Raw genomic sequence first — 16,051 nt, forward strand, 5'->3', positions numbered from 1 at the left:
CTGTGAGGCGAGAGTGGGTGACCAGGCGGGGCTGCGGCGGCCGCAGCGGGAGGACGGGGTGGTCCGGAGCTCGGAGCCTTTTCCCGACTCCCACCCGGCTCAGCCGTCCACGCGTCCCGGACGCGGCAGAGCAGTCGTGCGGCAGGAGACCCCGTGGGACGCGCAGCAGAAGCCCCCAGGGCCCCGGCCCTCGCGAGTAGCGGACTGGAGACCCTGCGCGTCTCCTCCGCGCCTTCCCGCCCGGCGCCTGCACCTGCTTCCCGGGTCTCGGGCCCCCGGCTGGAGCGAGGCGGGAGGCGGGCGGCCCGTATGCAAATATCCCGCGTGGCCGGGGCCGCCTCCAGCGCCCGGGATAAAAGGCGGGGCGGGGCGCGGGGCAGCGAAGCCGCTGCCTCCCGGGAGCCGGCAGTGCGCTCCGGCCCCGCACCAGACGCCCGTCGCCCGCAGCCCCTATAGCGCGGCCTGCGCCCCGCCGGCTCCCGGTAAGGACGCACCGCGGAGCGGGGACCCGAGGCGGGGGCGGGGTGGGGACACAGGCACGGGGTCCGGCTGCGCACTGGCCTGCGCTTTCTCATTGGGAACGTGGGCAGCGGGCACCTCCGCGCGCTTCCCCGCGGCCGGGCTGGTAGCATCTCCGCAGGTGCTGCGGGGAGCCAGTTCGTCCCCAGGCCATGGGCAGTCAAGGCGGAAAGGAGCTGCGTTGGGTCTGCGCGGGGTTAGGAGAGAACAAAACGCCCTCAGATTGGAGCGGGACCGGGAGTCCAAAAGGAAGAGGTTCCACCAGGCGTCTCTGGCTCCTCAGAGCTTATCCTGCTTTTCCCCAGCCATCAGGAGACGCCGCGGGGAGGCAAGCGGAAAAGGGGAATCCGGCCAAGGGGGAAAGGTGCGGGTGTGGACACCTGTGAAGGAGCAGCACGAATCGAATCGGCCGTAGAGGCCGCAGACGCGGCCGCGAAACCGCCGGCCAGGTCGGGCAAGGGACCCAGCTCTGCTGAGCGGGCACCTCGCCTAGTGGAAAAAAGAGTTCCCCTCACCCCCTACTACTTTTTTTTCTTATTAAAAAAAATCCTTCTGAAGTCTATTTTTAAAGCCAATACCAATCACAGGGTTGGCCAGTTTGACCTGCGGTTTGACCTGGTAGCCTGTTGTGAAAATCCTTCCCTCATCCCACGCCTTCCTCCACCCCATCCTGCATCCCAGAAGATGCAGTGTGGAAGGAAGACAAATATTCCCCCAGAAGGTGTCCTCCTCCAGATGCCTGATAGAGGTTGTTCACTGAGGTGGAGAGAAAGAAAGGAACCTCTCTCTCCTCCTATGCTCCTGAAAACCATCCAGAACCACCGCAGGGACCAAGGAGCTTTGGAGTTTCGTGAGCACCTGAGGGCTGCCCAGGTGCAGATAAGAGCTTTGCTTTTGCAAATGGATGTCCTTGGAGCTCACAGATCCTAGAAAGGATGAATTGGAGGGTAGGGAGTGGTGAGGCGGGGATATCTGACACATCTCTCCTCCTGTTTCTGTTTGTGTATGTTTGTGCTGGTTCTGGGCAGTCACTGGGTAAGAGAAGACTGGAAGCATGTCGGAGTTTTGGTTAATTTCTGCCCCTGGCGATAAGGAAAATTTGCAAGCTCTGGAGAGGATGAATACTGTAACCTCCAAGTCCAACCTGTCTTATAATACCAAATTCGCTATTCCTGACTTCAAGGTAAAATTCCTGGGAAGAAGTGAAAAAGGGATGGATTGGTCAGGGGGAGACGGGAGAGGGAGACAGAGGTTGCTACTTCAGGAAGCCAAGGAGAAAGTATCAAGGCAAAGGCAGGGGCTCTGAGGACAAGGTGAGGTTTGAGGATGGAGGGGGAGGTGATGGGCTAGGTGGGATATCATGCCATAGTCCAAAATTAATTGTGATACCTATGTAGGTGCAGCCACAGGAAGGAATGAACAGGGGGACAAGGTTGTGGGTAGCAATGTCTAATGCTTCAAAAAGTGGGAAGCATGGTAAATGCACACTCAAGTTCTCTCGAGTGTTCCTCTGGCTCCTCCTGGTTTGTCTGCAACGTCTCAGAAGACCGACCGTATAGTTTAGATGTGCAGGCTTGGGGGGCTTCAGCCTTGATTGTACTCTTGACCTGGGGGCAGGGGAGGAAATCTAGGATCCCTTTGGTCCTGAGGGAGGGGAAGGGAGGGAATTTGGTGGCAGAAGGGAGTTTGGGTCGTGCCCAGGCATCTAAGGGTTCTTGGAGTGGAGGGCAAAGTTCAAATGAAACAAACATTAAGGAAGAATGAGGCCAGGTGCGGTGGCTCACGCCTGTAATCACAGCACTTTGGGAGGCCAAGGTGGGTGGATCATGAGGTCAGGAGATTGAGACTATCCTGGCTAACACAGCAAAATCCTGTCTCTACTAAAAAATACAAAAAAATAGCCGGGCATGGTGGCGAGCTCCTGTAGTCCCAGCTACTCGGGAGGCTGAGGCAAGAGAATGGTGTGAATCTGGGAGGCGGAGCTTGCAGTGAGCCGAGATTGTGCCATTGCACTCCAGCCTGGGTGACAGAGCGAGACTCCATCTCAAAAAAAAAATAATAATAATAATGAGACATGCAATTCTTTTTTTTTTTTTTTTTTTTTTTTTTTTTTTTGGAGACAGAGTTCATTCTTGTCGCCCAGGCTGGAGTGCAGTGGCACGATCTCAGCTTACTGCAACCTCCGCCACCCAAGTTCAAGTGATTCTCCTGCCTCAGCCTCCCGAGTAGCTGGGATTACAGGCGCACGCCACCACGCCCAGCTAATTTTTGCATTATTAGTAGAGATGGGGTTTCGCCATGTTGGGCAGGCTGGTCTCAAACTCCTGACCTCAGGTGATCCACCCGCCTCAGCCTCCCAAAGTGCTGGGATTACAGGAGTGAGCCACCACGCCTGGCCACACAATTATTTTACTTCAAAAAGAGTGGACTTACCGTGGTACTTTCTGAGGCTGTAGGTTTCCACGGGGAAGATACTACAGCTTTCTCCCAGACCACATGGCACAGGTGCTGGTGAGATGGCACTGACTGCCCAGCATATCTGCTCTTGTAGAAAACTGCCATATACTCCCTTTTCAAACCTCACCTTGCTCCTCTGCCAAAACAGCTGCCCCATCAGCTACCAGGGTTGTAATGCTACCCCATTTGCTAACATTTGTTGAGCAAAGTGCTGACAGCTAGGTACTTTAAATGTATCACCGGGAAGCTGACTCTGGGGACAGGCTGGGAGAGGCTAAGTGTTGCCAGGCTGGTAAGTGGCAGCAGTGGGTTCTGAACCCACATCTTGCTGCCTTTTTAAGCCTGCCTCTGCTTGTCCAGCAATGGACACTGTACGGGTTAGTAAATTCTGCATCCACTCATTGATACTGTATGTGAGGCACTGTGCTGGACTCTGGAAGGTAAAAAGATAAAAAAAGAAGACACAGCACCTGCAGAAGTTGCTTAAAATTAAGTTGCTTGAAAAGAAGCGACTTGACTTGGTAGAGATATTCAGGCTTCATCATTTCCTAATTACTTTTTTTTTTTTTTTTTTGGATGGAGTCTCGCTCTGTCACCCAGGCTGGAATGGAGTGGTGCAATCTAGGCTCACTGCAACCTCCGCCTCCTGGGTTCAAGTGATTCTCCTGCCTCAGCCTCCTCAGTAGATGGGATTACGGGCACATGCCACCATGCCTGGCTAGTTTTTGTATTTTTAGTAGAGATGGGGTGTCACCAGGTTGACCAGTCTGGTCTCAAACCTTCGGCCTCCCAAAGTGTTGAGATTACAGGTGTGAGCCACTGTGCCCAGCCTCCTAATTATTTTTCTTAATTTTTTTTTCTTGAAATTCTGCCAAGTCTCAGAACCTAATTACTTTTTAACATCTAGTTGGTGGTACCACACGATAGCAACCCTTTTCTTTCTGATTCTGTGAAAAGACCTTTAAAGACAATTTTGGACATTGTAGTAATTTCTACACTAAGAAATAAATCATGGCCAGGCACGGTGGCTCGCTCCTGTGATCCCAGCACTTTGGGAGGTCGAGGCGGGAAGATCACTTGAGGTCAGGAGTTCGAGACCAGCATGGACAACATGACCAAACCCCATCTTTACTAAAAATTTAAAAAAATTAGCCAGGCATGGGGCACATGCCTGTAATACCAGCTACTTGGGAGACTGAGGCAGAAGAATCACTTGAACCTGAGAGGCAGAGGTTGCAGTGAGCCGAGATCTCAAAAAATAAAAAACAACAACAAAAAAAACAGATCATAAGTACTCTGAAAAGAAAAGAACTTAGGTGAATGATGAAGTGGAAAGAAAGAAAAAGCTGCCTCCTTCCCCAGCAATAATTTTTTTTTTTTTTTTTTTTTGAGATGCAGTCTCACTCTGTTGCCCAGGCTGGAGTGTAATGGTGCGATCTTGGCTCACTGCAACCTCCACCTCCTGGGTTCAAATGATTTTCCTGCCTCAGACTCCCAAGTAGCTGGGATTACGGGCACATGCCACCATGCCCAGCTAATTTTTGTATTTTTAGTAGAGACAGGGTTTTGCCATATTAGCCAGGCTGGTCTCGAATTCCTGAACTCAGGTGATCTGCCCACCTCGGCCTCAAGATCATGGTTAATAACAGCAAAGAAGAGAGAAAAAGACAGTGTGGCTGGGTGCAGTGGCTCGAGCCTGTAATTCTAGCACTTTGGGAGGCCAAGGCAGGCAGATCACCTGAAGTCGGGAGTTTGAGACCAGCCTGACCAACATGGAGAAACCCCGTCTGTACTAAAAATAAAAAATTAGCTGTGCATGATGGTGCATGCCTGTAATCCCAGCTACCCAGGAAGGCTGAAGCAGGAGAATCACTTGAATCCAGGAGGCGGAGGTTGAGGTGAGCCAAGATCGTGCCATTTCACTCCAGCCTAGGCAACAAGAGCAAAACTCCGTCTCAAAAAATAAAAACAACAACAAAACAAGCAAACAAAAACACAACTGGTGGGACTGTCTTGGAGCAGAAAAGCTTTTAGGAATGAGAACTTCTTTAACTTGCTTTCTGGTGTATCTCTTCCTCAGCTATGGAGATTAACAGCATGACTGACTAGCAGGCTGCCATTCTAAGAGGAAAATGAGCTGAGGTCAGATGGTAACATCATAGTCACTGCTTCCTGTGGCAGGCATATGACAGTTTATCCTGTTGGTCAAAAATAAGTAAAGACACCCCCAAATCCACTGGTTTCCATTAAGAGTTCTTTCTACTTTCCACTTTGGCCATTGACCAAGGGTGACAAATTCAAGATGAAGTGACAGAGTCCCTGCCCTGTTGTTGAGATGGCATCATGCTTGGCCAGAAACCTGTGAGCCTCTGACGTTTTTATGATCTGTCTAGGTGGGGACCTTGGATTCCCTGGTTGGCCTCTCTGATGAGTTGGGGAAACTCGACACCTTTGCTGAAAGGTAAAATATTCCTTATTTACTACATACAAGTGAGAATTTGACATTGTTGTCAGAGGACACAGTGTTCTTGCTTTGGCTGAACTGGAGTATGGACCTGTCTAGACCTGGTTCCAAAAGTGAGCAGAGAAAACCGATCAGTCCCGCTGCGGGTGCTGGGTCTGCAGGAGCCTGCCTGGTCCCTCCTGGTGTTTTGTCTGCTGGAGGCAGCACTTGTTAAGTGGTTACCTTCAACCTGAAGATCATGCATAGGTGCCAAGACACTTGGAAAACTCATTGGTGTAGTTTCCCACCAAGCCTTTTTAAGTTTGTTTATTTTTTAGTAATAAATGCTCATAGTACAAAATTTCAAGTACAAAAAGAGGCCTGGCACAGTGGCTCACACCTGTAATCCTAGCTACTCCACAGGTTAAATCAGGAGACTCGCTTGAGCCCAGGAGTTCAATACCAGCCTGGACAATATAGAGAGACAGACTTCCTTTCCTTTCCTTTCCTTTCCTTTCCTTTTCCTTTTCCTTTTCCTTTTCCTTTCCTTTCCTTTCCTTTCCTCCCTTCCTTTTTTGAGACAGAGTCTCACTCTGTTGACCAGGCTGGAGTACAATGGTCTGATCGTGGCTCACTGCAACCTCCGCCTCCCAGGTTCAAGTGATTCTCCTGCCTCAGCATCCTGAGTAGCTGGGACTACAGGCACCCTCCACCACGCCCAGCTAATTTTTGTATTTTTAGTAGAGACAGGGTTTCACCATGTGGTCCAGGCTAGTTTCGAACTCCTGACCTCAGGTGATCCACCTGCCTCGACCTCCCAAAGTGTTGGGATTACAGGCCATGAGCCACCATGCCCAGCCAAAAGACCTTGTTTCTAAGAAAAAAAAAAAAAAAAGGCCAGATGTGGTGATGTGCTCCTGTAGTCCTAGCTACTGGGGAGGCTGTGGTGAGAAAAATGCTTGAACCCAGGAGCCTGAGGCTGCAGTGAGCTATGGTTGTGCCGCTGCACTCCAGCCTGGACAACAGAGTGAGACCCCATCTCAAACAAACAAATAAACAAAAACTCAAAGTACAAAAAGGATATATATAGTGAAAGTGAAGGTTTCTGGCCAGGAGTGGTGGCTCACGCCTGTAATCCCAGCATTTTGGGAGGCCGAGGCAGGTGGATCACTTGAGGTCAGGAGTTTGAGACCAGCCTGGCCAACATGGCGAAACTCTGTCTCTACTAAAAATACAAAAATTAGCTGGGTGTGGTGGTGGGTGCCTATAATCCTAGCTACTGGGGAGGCTGAGGCAGGAGAATCGCTTGGGCGGGGGAGGGGAGATGGGGGTTGCAGTGAGCCGAGATCGCGCCACTTCACTCCAGCCTGGGTGACAGAGTGAGACTCCATCTCAAAAAGAAAAAGAAAATTAAGTTTTCTTCTCACCTGTTTTTCTCTTTCCTGTCCCTAGTCCTCTATTGCCCCTCTTTTAAGGCAATTTTCCTATAACTTTCTAAGTAAGCCTTCCAGAGATAGCCAATACATGCACAAATAAATATGTCTTAAAATTAATATTATTCATTCATGTATTTGTTTACTTATTTGTGTTTTTTGCAGACAGGGTCTGGCTGTGTTGCCTAGGCTGGAGTGCAGTGGCACAATCATAGCTCACTGCAGCCTTGAACTCCTGGGCTCAAGCGATCCTACTGCCTCAGCCTCCCAATTATCTGAGACTATAGTCACATGCCATCATGCCCAGCTAGCTAATTTTTGTATTTTTTTGGTAAAGACAGGGTCTCACTATGTTGCCCAGGCTGGCCTTGAACTCCTGGCCTCAAGTGATCCTGTTGCCTCGGCCTGCCAAAGTGTTGGGATTACAGATGTGACTCACCACATTCAGCCTTAAAATTAATTTTGTACAAATGATAGCATATATTCTGCATCTTGCATTTTAGTTAAATAACGTATCTTAGAGATAGTTTTATATCAGTCCATAACTGCATGTTCGTTCTTTTAATGGCTGTGTTACTGTGAATATCTAGATGTACCCTCATTTATTTGAATAGACTGGTGGATTGCTTGACTCCAGGAGTTCAAGACCAGCCTAGACAACATAGGAAAACCTCATCTCTATTAAAAATACAAAACATTAGCCGGGTATGGTGGTATGTGCCTGTAGTGCCAGCTATGCAGGAGGCTGAGGTGGAAGAATCACCTGAGCCTGGAAGTTTGAGGCTGCAGTGACCGAGATCATGCCACGGCACTCCAGCCTGGGTGAAAGAGTGACACCTTGTCCCAAAAAAAAAAAAAAAAACTGTGTGAGGATGGTGTGGAGTCTTAAAATTATATATCTTTGTTTAAATTATTACAAATCTGGGCCAGGCGTGGTGGCTCACGCCTGTAATCTCAGGACTTTGGGAGGCCGAGGCGGGTGGATCACGAGGTGAAGAGCTCGAGAGCATCCTGGCCAACATGAAAATACAAAAAAAAAAAAAATAGTTGGATGTGGTGGCTGGCGCCTATAATCCCAGCTACTCGGGAGGCTGAGGCACAAGAATTGCTTGAACCCAGCAGGCGGAGGTTGTAGTGAGCTGAGGTCGTGCCACTGCACTCCAGCTTGGGACAGAGCAAGACTTTGTCTCAAAAAAAAAAAAAATTATTACAAATCTGGTATATAATCATTGGAAAACATTTTTTTTTTTTTTTTTTTTTTTGAGATAGAGTCTCACTCTGTCACCCAGGCTGGAGTGCAGTAGCATGATCTGGGCTCACTACAGCCTCTGCCTCCCAAGTTCAAGCAATCTCCTGCCTCAACCTCCCGAGTAGCTGAGATTACAGGTACGTGCCAACATGCCCAGCTAATTTTTGTATTTTTAGTAGAGATGGTGTTTCACCATGTTGGCCAGGCTGGTCTCGAACTCCTGACCTCAAGTGATTCATTGGAAAGCATTTATAGATCATAAAATAGCATGAAAAAAATATAAATCACCCATAATTAAGCCATCCAAATATAACTTTGTATATTATGTTTACAGTGCATACATCTAATTTTCTCAACATATAAATATAATTTCTGGATAATGTAGTAATAGAAGTAAGATCAGGCTAGGCGCAGTGGTTCACACTTGTAATCCCAGCACTTTGGGAGGCCAAGGCAGGAGGGACAGTTGAGCCCAAGAGTTTGAGAAGAGCCTGGGCAACATAGTGAGACCCTGTCTCTACAAAAAGTAAAAAATACTAGCTGGCTGTGGTGGTGCACCTGTAGTCCCAGCTACTTGGGAGGCTGAAGTGGGAGGATTGCTTGAGCCCAGGAGGTCGAGGCTGAACTGAGCTGTGATCGTGCCACTGCCCTCCAGCCTGGATGACAGCTCGAGACCTTGGCTATGGGGTAGATGAGGGCAGCATTCCCCAAGGGCTGGGTGGTGGCCTATTGGGCTGCAGTGCTGGGACTCAGCGCTCTGACTGCTTCCTTAAAGGGTTTCAGGGATTCCTTTTCTTTTTCTTCTCCTAACCCTTAACATTTGTGAAACTTTCAGGTTTTTAGGGCCCATGGACTTGCTCTTTTCTTCTTAGTGGAATGGTGATATGGCTGCTACTGCCTTGTTTGATGAACTGTATGGGATTAGGAGTTCTAGTGAACAGACTTTGAGTATTTCTTTTTTTAAGATAGAATCTCGCTCTGTTGCCCCAGCTGGAGTACAGTGGCACAATCTTAGCTCACTGCAACCTCTGATTCCTGGGCTCAAGTGATTCTCCTGCCTCAGTCTTCCAAGTAGCTGAGATTACAGGCATGTGCCACCAGGCCAGGCTAATTTTTGTATTTTTAGTAGAGATGGGGTTTCACCATGTTGGGCAGGCTGGTCTCGAACTCCTCACCTCAAGTGATCTTCCAGCCTCAGCCTCCCAAAGTGTTGGGATTACAGGCGTGAGCCTCTGTGCCTGGCCACTTTGAGGATTTCTAATCTGCAGATTAGTGCCATGGGCTAAAAATTGGGTTCTCGGTGTTCTGTTGCTATTTACCTTCTGATTGCCTAAGAATAATAGGATGCCTTTCTTAGTGACATTTTGCTTTGTATGGGATGTTGGACTAACACACAGGCACTCCTAGTCACCAAGTAGTTTGCCGTTCACAGTGGTTTTTTTTTTGAAATGGGATAATACATAGGTGTAAACCCTTTTTTTTTTTGAGACAGAGTTTCACTCATGTTGCCCAGGCTGGAGTGCAATGGCACGATCTCAGCTCACTGCAACCTCCGCCTCCTGGGTTAAAGCGATTCTCCTGCCTCAGCCTCCCAAGTAGCTGGGATTACAGGCACGTGCCACCATGCCCGGCTAATTTTGTATTTTTTAGTAGAGATGGGATTTCTCCACATTGGTCAGGCTGGTCTCAAACTCCTGACCTCGGGTGATCTGCCCACCTTGGCCTCCCAAAGTGCTGGGATTACAGGCATGAGCCACTGCGCCCTGCCAACAATTTTTTTTTTTTCATGAGACAGGGTCTTGCTCTGTCACCCAGCCTGGAGTGCAGTAGCACCATCAAGGCTCACTGCAACCTCCACCTCTTGGGCTCAAGTGATCCTCCCGCCTCAGCCTCTCAAGTAGCTGGGACCACAGGTGCACAACACCATGCCCAGCTAATTTTAAAATTTTTTTGTAGAGACAAAAAAATTTTGTATTTTTTGTAGAGATGGGGTTTCACCATGTCGCCCAGGCTGGTCTCGAACTCCTGGGCTCTAGCAATCCTCCCGCCTTGGCCTCCCAAAGTGCTGGAATTACAAGCATGAGTCACCACACCTAGCCACCATTCACAGTCTTTGAGAAAGAAACCTAATCTTTGGCTCTCTCATTCATAAAATCTGTCTGCTCTCAGATGAATGAAGGGAAGTAAAATCATGCTAAATCAAGTATTATCAAATCCCAGGGCCTGTCCTGTAAAAGTTAATTTCCAAGAAAAAGTGACTTGATCTGGAAATGTTGACTCCCTTCTTAGGCTTCTCTGCACCACAGGGAGGTATGACTGGCCTTGTACAACTTATTGCCTAGCTGAGAAGACTCATATTAATAAAATAATCACATCACATAATCAAATAATGCTAAACCTAAGAAAGGCCTGTAACAGATGCCATCGAGAACAGCCCACTGCCCTAGGCTGGTGAATGCCTTAGGTTTTCCTGGGCAGCAGTGACAAACTGCAGCAGGAGACTGGTCTCGTGCAGGAAGGTTGGCTTAAGAAGTGTGAATTGAGCCAAGTGCGGTAGCTCATGCCTGTAATCCCAGCACTTTGGGAGGCTGAGATGGGTGGATCACTTGAGCCCAGGAGTTTAAGACCAGCCTGGGCGACATGGTGAAACCCTATCTCTACAAAAAATACAAAATTTAGCCAGGTGTGGTGGTGCATGCCTGTAGTCCCAGCACTTGGGAAGTTGAGGAGGGAGAATTGCTTGAGCCCAGGAGGTCGAGGCTGCAGTGAGCAGAGATCACACCACTGCACTCCAGCCTGGACAACAGAGTGAGACCCTGTCTCAAGAAGAAAAGAAAAAAAGAAAAAAAAAAAGTGTGAATAGTTCCCTGCCTGCTGCAGAAATGGTAGCAATTCTAGAGCTGTCTTTGCTACCAATTTTCTGCCCTAGTGCAAATCTTCTAACCTCTTATTCTCTAAAACCCCTTTAGCTCTGAAATTCTGTGATCCTGGATTGTTATTGTTTCTATTTTAGTTTCTTTCTCACTTGCTTGCTTGCTTTTCTTACTTTCTTTCGCTTTCTTTCTTGCTTTCTTTTGCTTTCCCTTCCTTACTCCCTCCCTCCCTCCCTTCCTCTCTTCCTCTCCCTCTCTCTCTCTCTTTCTCTCACTCTCCCTTTCTTTCTTTTTGACAGAGTCTTGCTCTACTGCCCAGGCTGGAGCACAGTGGCGTGATCTTGGCTCACTGCAACCTCCGCCTCCCGGGTTCAAGTGATTCTCCTGCTTCAGCCTCCCAAATAGCTGGATTACAGGTACCCCCCACCAAGCCCAGCTAATTTTTGTATTTTTTTAGTAGAGACGGGGTTTCGCCATGTTGGCCAGGCTGGTCTTGAACTCCTGACCTCAGGTGATCTGCCAGCCTTGGCCTCCCAAAGTGCTGGGATTACAGGCGTGAGCCACCATGCCCAGCCCCACTTTAGTTTCTTTTTTGTCTGTTTGCTCTGTTTCCCCAGTAAGTATATTAGTGTTTTGTTCTGTACATACTTGTTGCACAAGTTGCTTTTAGTGGTAGTGTAGCATATGTTTAAGAAAAAGAAATGAAGGCTGGGCGCGGTGGCTCACACCTGTAATCCCAGCACTTTGGGAGGCCGAGGCGGGTGGATCATGAGGTCAAGAGATCGAGGCCATCCTGGTCAACATGGTGAAACGCCATCTCTACTAAAAATACAAAAATTAGCCGGGCCTGGTGGCGGGAGCCTGTAGTCCCAGCTACTCAGGAGGCTGAGGCAGGAGAATCACTTGAAACCAGGAGGTGGAGGTTGCAGTGAGCCGAGATTGTGCCATTGCATTCCAGCCTGGCCACAGAGCAAGATTGTCTCAAAAAAAAAAAAGAAAAGACAAAGGAATGAAAATGCATGAACAGGCAAGACTGTGGCTATAATTGTGAAACAGATAGAACCTGTGCAAATTTAAGTGTTTTCTAAACAATAAGGACTAGGTGTGGCAAGAATGAAAAATCACTGTGCGTTGTTTTCGTTTTCCTTGTGGGTATATATTCTTAAGAGCCTTCCTATCAGGGGGAAGGAAAATGGTGTGGTCTGAGCACGTCAAAATTCTAATCTTAGCTTTTTTCTAGTCCAGGGGTCAGGGTGTCCTGTGTTGGGAGTTGGTACCAGAGCTTGGGGTAAAAGAGTGGGTTATATGTACTAATAAATCTGGAGAATGGCATCAGTTCTTTGAAATGTCCTCTCTGATTCTTTGAAAAGTCCTCGAGTGTTATTAGGTAAATAAATGCTAGCTGGGTCTGTAACCTCGGTAGCATAAACCTGTCAGCACTGCTTCTGCCCAGGAGAACAGAGAAGGCTCAAGCGTTTTCAGGGTGTATTGTTTCAATATCCTTTTATTATTTATTTACTTAGGGCACTAGAGTGTTTTTCCATGTAGTTGGAAGGCAGCTTTTGCTTACGAGAGCTTTCTCTCTCTTTTTTTAACGTATTCCTTCATACTGCCTTTGTTAATTTATTCTGTATTTGCCCTATCATTCATGAACATTTCAAAAACCCAATGCTATTATCTTTAAAAAAAAAAAAAATCTCTCTCCCTGTTTAAAAAAAAAAAACGTGTGAGTCCTTCACAGTATCTTAGCCTGTTTTGCGGTGTTGATTGACAGAGTGCATTTCCCAGGCGCTAGGGCGGTCAGCAGGACCTCAGCAGGACCTCCTGGGTGCTGTGGTGCTTGGTGACCGTCGCTTGCCCCTGAGTGCTTCCCCTGTCTGTGGAATAGCTGCTGGCTTTTTCCTTACCCACGTGGTTCCATGGAGCTGACCGAGGGTTGGCTGATCAAAGATTGCATAGCTGAGTGTGGATGTCTGCTTAGTGATACGTGTGAGTCAGTACTTGTAAGGGCATTCTAAAGAGAAGTAAACTGGAATTGTAAAAAGCATATAGGCTTTTCTTCTCTGTTGGTGGAAGAATGTCAGATTGAGATGACCTATGTGGCATTTCGTGGGATTCAGTGAATAGACCGCGGTTGCATGTCTCTGTATGCCGCATGCATGGTGGGTTGCTCTAAGCTGCTGGGCAGCCCTACTGTGTGTGTCTGCGGGGCTCCTGCTTTCCATGGCGGCTGTTCCAAGCCTCTTCACCCCTCCTCCTCCCATCTGCCACTGCTGAGCCCTCTTCCTCCTCCCCAGCTCCGGGAGACTGTCTTCCCCACCTCTTCCCACACCCTCTGCCATCACGCCCACAGATTCACCCTGTCTAACACACCTGGTGCTCCCCTCCTTCATGGCACTTGCCACAGTGGATTTTGACGTCTTCTTGTGGAATTATTTGGTCATATTGTTCTTCCCTGTCTTTTGCTTATGATTAGATCCCTAGCACCTGTAACATGGAGGCCCTTGGTGACTGATTGAATGGATGAATAGAGGGAAGCATCCTGGGTTAGAAGAGCTGGGCAGCCCGTTAGAGATCTTATCTAACCTGCAAGAGTTCCAAAGGAGGAAACAGGCCCCGAGAGAAGATCCTAGAAAGACAAAGGTGGGCGGGGGTGGCAGAGGAGGGAAAACACTCCAGATCCATCAACTTGCCATTAATGGTCTGCCTGTCTGGGTCCGTCTGCCCTGGGGGACCCTGTGCCCTGGGCTTTCCACGATGCTTCCAGCTCGGACTCCCTGGCTCCCTGGTCTGCCCTTGCTCTGTCGTAGGCCCCTCACAGGTGGCAGTAGCTCTGCTTTGCCTCCCCTGCCTTGATTTTCAGTTTAGGCCCAGCTGGGAGAGTCTCCAGTATCTGCCAGGCTTCCCCCAGCAGCTCTTATCAAACCAGAAGTCCAGCCAGCAGGGGAGGAAGGAATGTTGGCTGGCCACTTTAGGTATAACATGTGGGAGTAAGGGTCAGCTCGAGGCAATGTTGTGAAATCCCGAGATCATTCTTTAGAGGTTAAATTTAATGTGAGGCATTTCCATCTCGGGACCCTGCCCCGGGACCCAGAGCTCCATTGTTCCCCAGGTCCCAGCAAGGCCTTTTTCACTTAACATCGTGTTGGTGCTCATCACAGCCCCGGTAAATGGCAGCCATTTGGACGTTCCTTATTTTCACGAGCTTCAGGGGCAACCTCCCGTGGTCCTTTTTGGATGTTCTTTTTGCATTAGCTTCATGTCCAAAGTTGGTATCATGCTCAACAGACAGCTTCCATTTGTGCAGCCTTCTGCCTAGGGTTCGTTCCCATCTCAGTCAAAGCCTCCAGGAACTTAAGACCCTGGTGCTCAAGCAGACAGTCTGGGCACCACCTCCCTGTCCAACCCTCCACAGGAGATGCCAGTAAGGACGGAGTCCTGTGGGCTCCACCTCCAAAATCTGTCCCGTATCCACCCACTTCTCAGCACGTCCATCAAAGCCACCTTCATTGCGTTCCTGTGTTTTTGCAACAGACTCAGTTGTCTCCCGGTTTCCCTTTCATTCATTCACCCCACAGCAGCCAGAGTGATCTTTTTAAAAGCACCGTATCACAGATCGCCTGAGGTGGGAAGTTGGAGGCCAACTTGACCAACATAGAGTAACCTAATCTCTACTAAAAATAGAAAAAATTAGTCGGGTGTGGTAGTGCATGCCTGTAATCCCAGCTACTTGGGAGGCTGAGGCAGGAGAATCTCTTGAACCCGGGAGACGGAGGTTGCGGTGAGCGAGATCTCGCCATGGCACTCCAGCCTGGGCAATAAGAGCAAAACTCCATCTCAAAAATAAATAAATAAATAAATAAATGCACCGTATCACATGGCTGTCCTGCATGAAACCCTCTATGGCTTTTCTGTGCCCTCAATGTAAAATTCTTACTTGCGACCCTCGCTTCCAGACCCCTAGCTGGTCATGCCCCAGGGTACTCCTCTCCAGCCACCCTGGCTCCATCCTGCCTTGGTCCTATGCCTGGAAGACCCCTCACCCACCACCCCAGCCTAGCAGGGCAGGTTTCTTCTTATTGACCTGATCCCAGGAGACTGCTCACCCAGAAGACGTCTCCAGACTGCCAGCCAGCCCGGTCCCTCTAGGTGACCTCGTTTTAATTATCTGCATTCCACAGCCCACTATTAAAGCCCACTGTATAAGTTATCTTTGCCTTTTGGGGGGTATTAATTTTGTAATTAATATCCTTGCATAACTCATTGTGTAAATTTTTGATCATTTTAAAGTTGCATGGAGATGTTTAAATATAACTTTACCAATGGTCGGGCACAGTGGCTCATGCCTGTAATCCCAGCAGTTTAGGAGGCCGAGGCGGGTGGATCACTTGAGGTTAGGAGTTCAAGACCAGCCTGGCCAACAGGGTGAAACCTCGTCTCTAGTAAAAATACAAAAAAATTCGCCGGGCTTGGTGGTGGGCACCTGTAATCCAAGCTACTTGGGAGGCTGAGGCAGGAGAATCACTTAAACCCAGGAGGCAGAGGTTGCAGTGAGCCGAGATCACGCCTCTGCACTCCAGCCTGAGCGACAGAGTGAGACTCCATCTCAAAAAAAAAAAAAAAAAAAAAAAAAGTTGCATGCCCAGAAGTGGAATTACTGGTATAATGGTTATAGACATATTGAAAGCTGTTTGTACATACTACTAACTTGTTTTCCAATGAAGTTAGAAGAAGTGCCCTTTTATCACAGCCCATCTATTAAGTGCTTTTCAGAAACTTGTTTCGTGTACCTGGCAGGATGATGTGTGATTGTTTTAATGTGCATTTCTTGGATTTCCAGCGAGAGTAAACATATTTTCAAGAGCTTATCAGCCATTGTACTGCTATTTGTGTGACTGGCCTTGGCTCCTGCATCCCCTGGGCTGGGCTGCAGGTTGCACAACTCCAGGGAAGCCCTTCACATTGTATGTGCTGGAACTCTGCTCTGTGAGCGCAGGACCGGCAATTGTTCTCAGTGGCTAAGCTGCTCGGTGGATTGACTTTTTGGCGTAGTCTCCAGAACTTCAATGTGTGATGT

The 16,051-nt window shown here is 48.6% G+C and overlaps 1 protein-coding gene across 2 annotated transcripts in view; it reads left to right on the forward strand.

Moving 5' to 3' along the window:
* Positions 1-381: 381 nt before the first annotated feature.
* Positions 382-16,051, forward strand: part of ATP6V1C2 (ATPase H+ transporting V1 subunit C2) — a 59,296-nt gene continuing 43,626 nt past the window's right edge. The window contains exons 1-3 of one of the 2 annotated variants that reach the window (XM_030800521.1): positions 382-482; positions 1,548-1,702; positions 5,370-5,437. In XM_030800521.1, the coding sequence (XP_030656381.1) occupies positions 1,574-1,702; positions 5,370-5,437 (197 nt within the window). In that variant the 5' untranslated portion in view covers positions 382-482; positions 1,548-1,573. The remainder of the gene's footprint in view (positions 483-1,547; positions 1,703-5,369; positions 5,438-16,051) is intronic. The other variant, XM_030800522.1, reaches the window with a different exon arrangement.

This window comes from Nomascus leucogenys, chromosome 19, assembly GCF_006542625.1.
Source record: "Nomascus leucogenys isolate Asia chromosome 19, Asia_NLE_v1, whole genome shotgun sequence".
NCBI lineage: Eukaryota > Metazoa > Chordata > Mammalia > Primates > Hylobatidae > Nomascus > Nomascus leucogenys.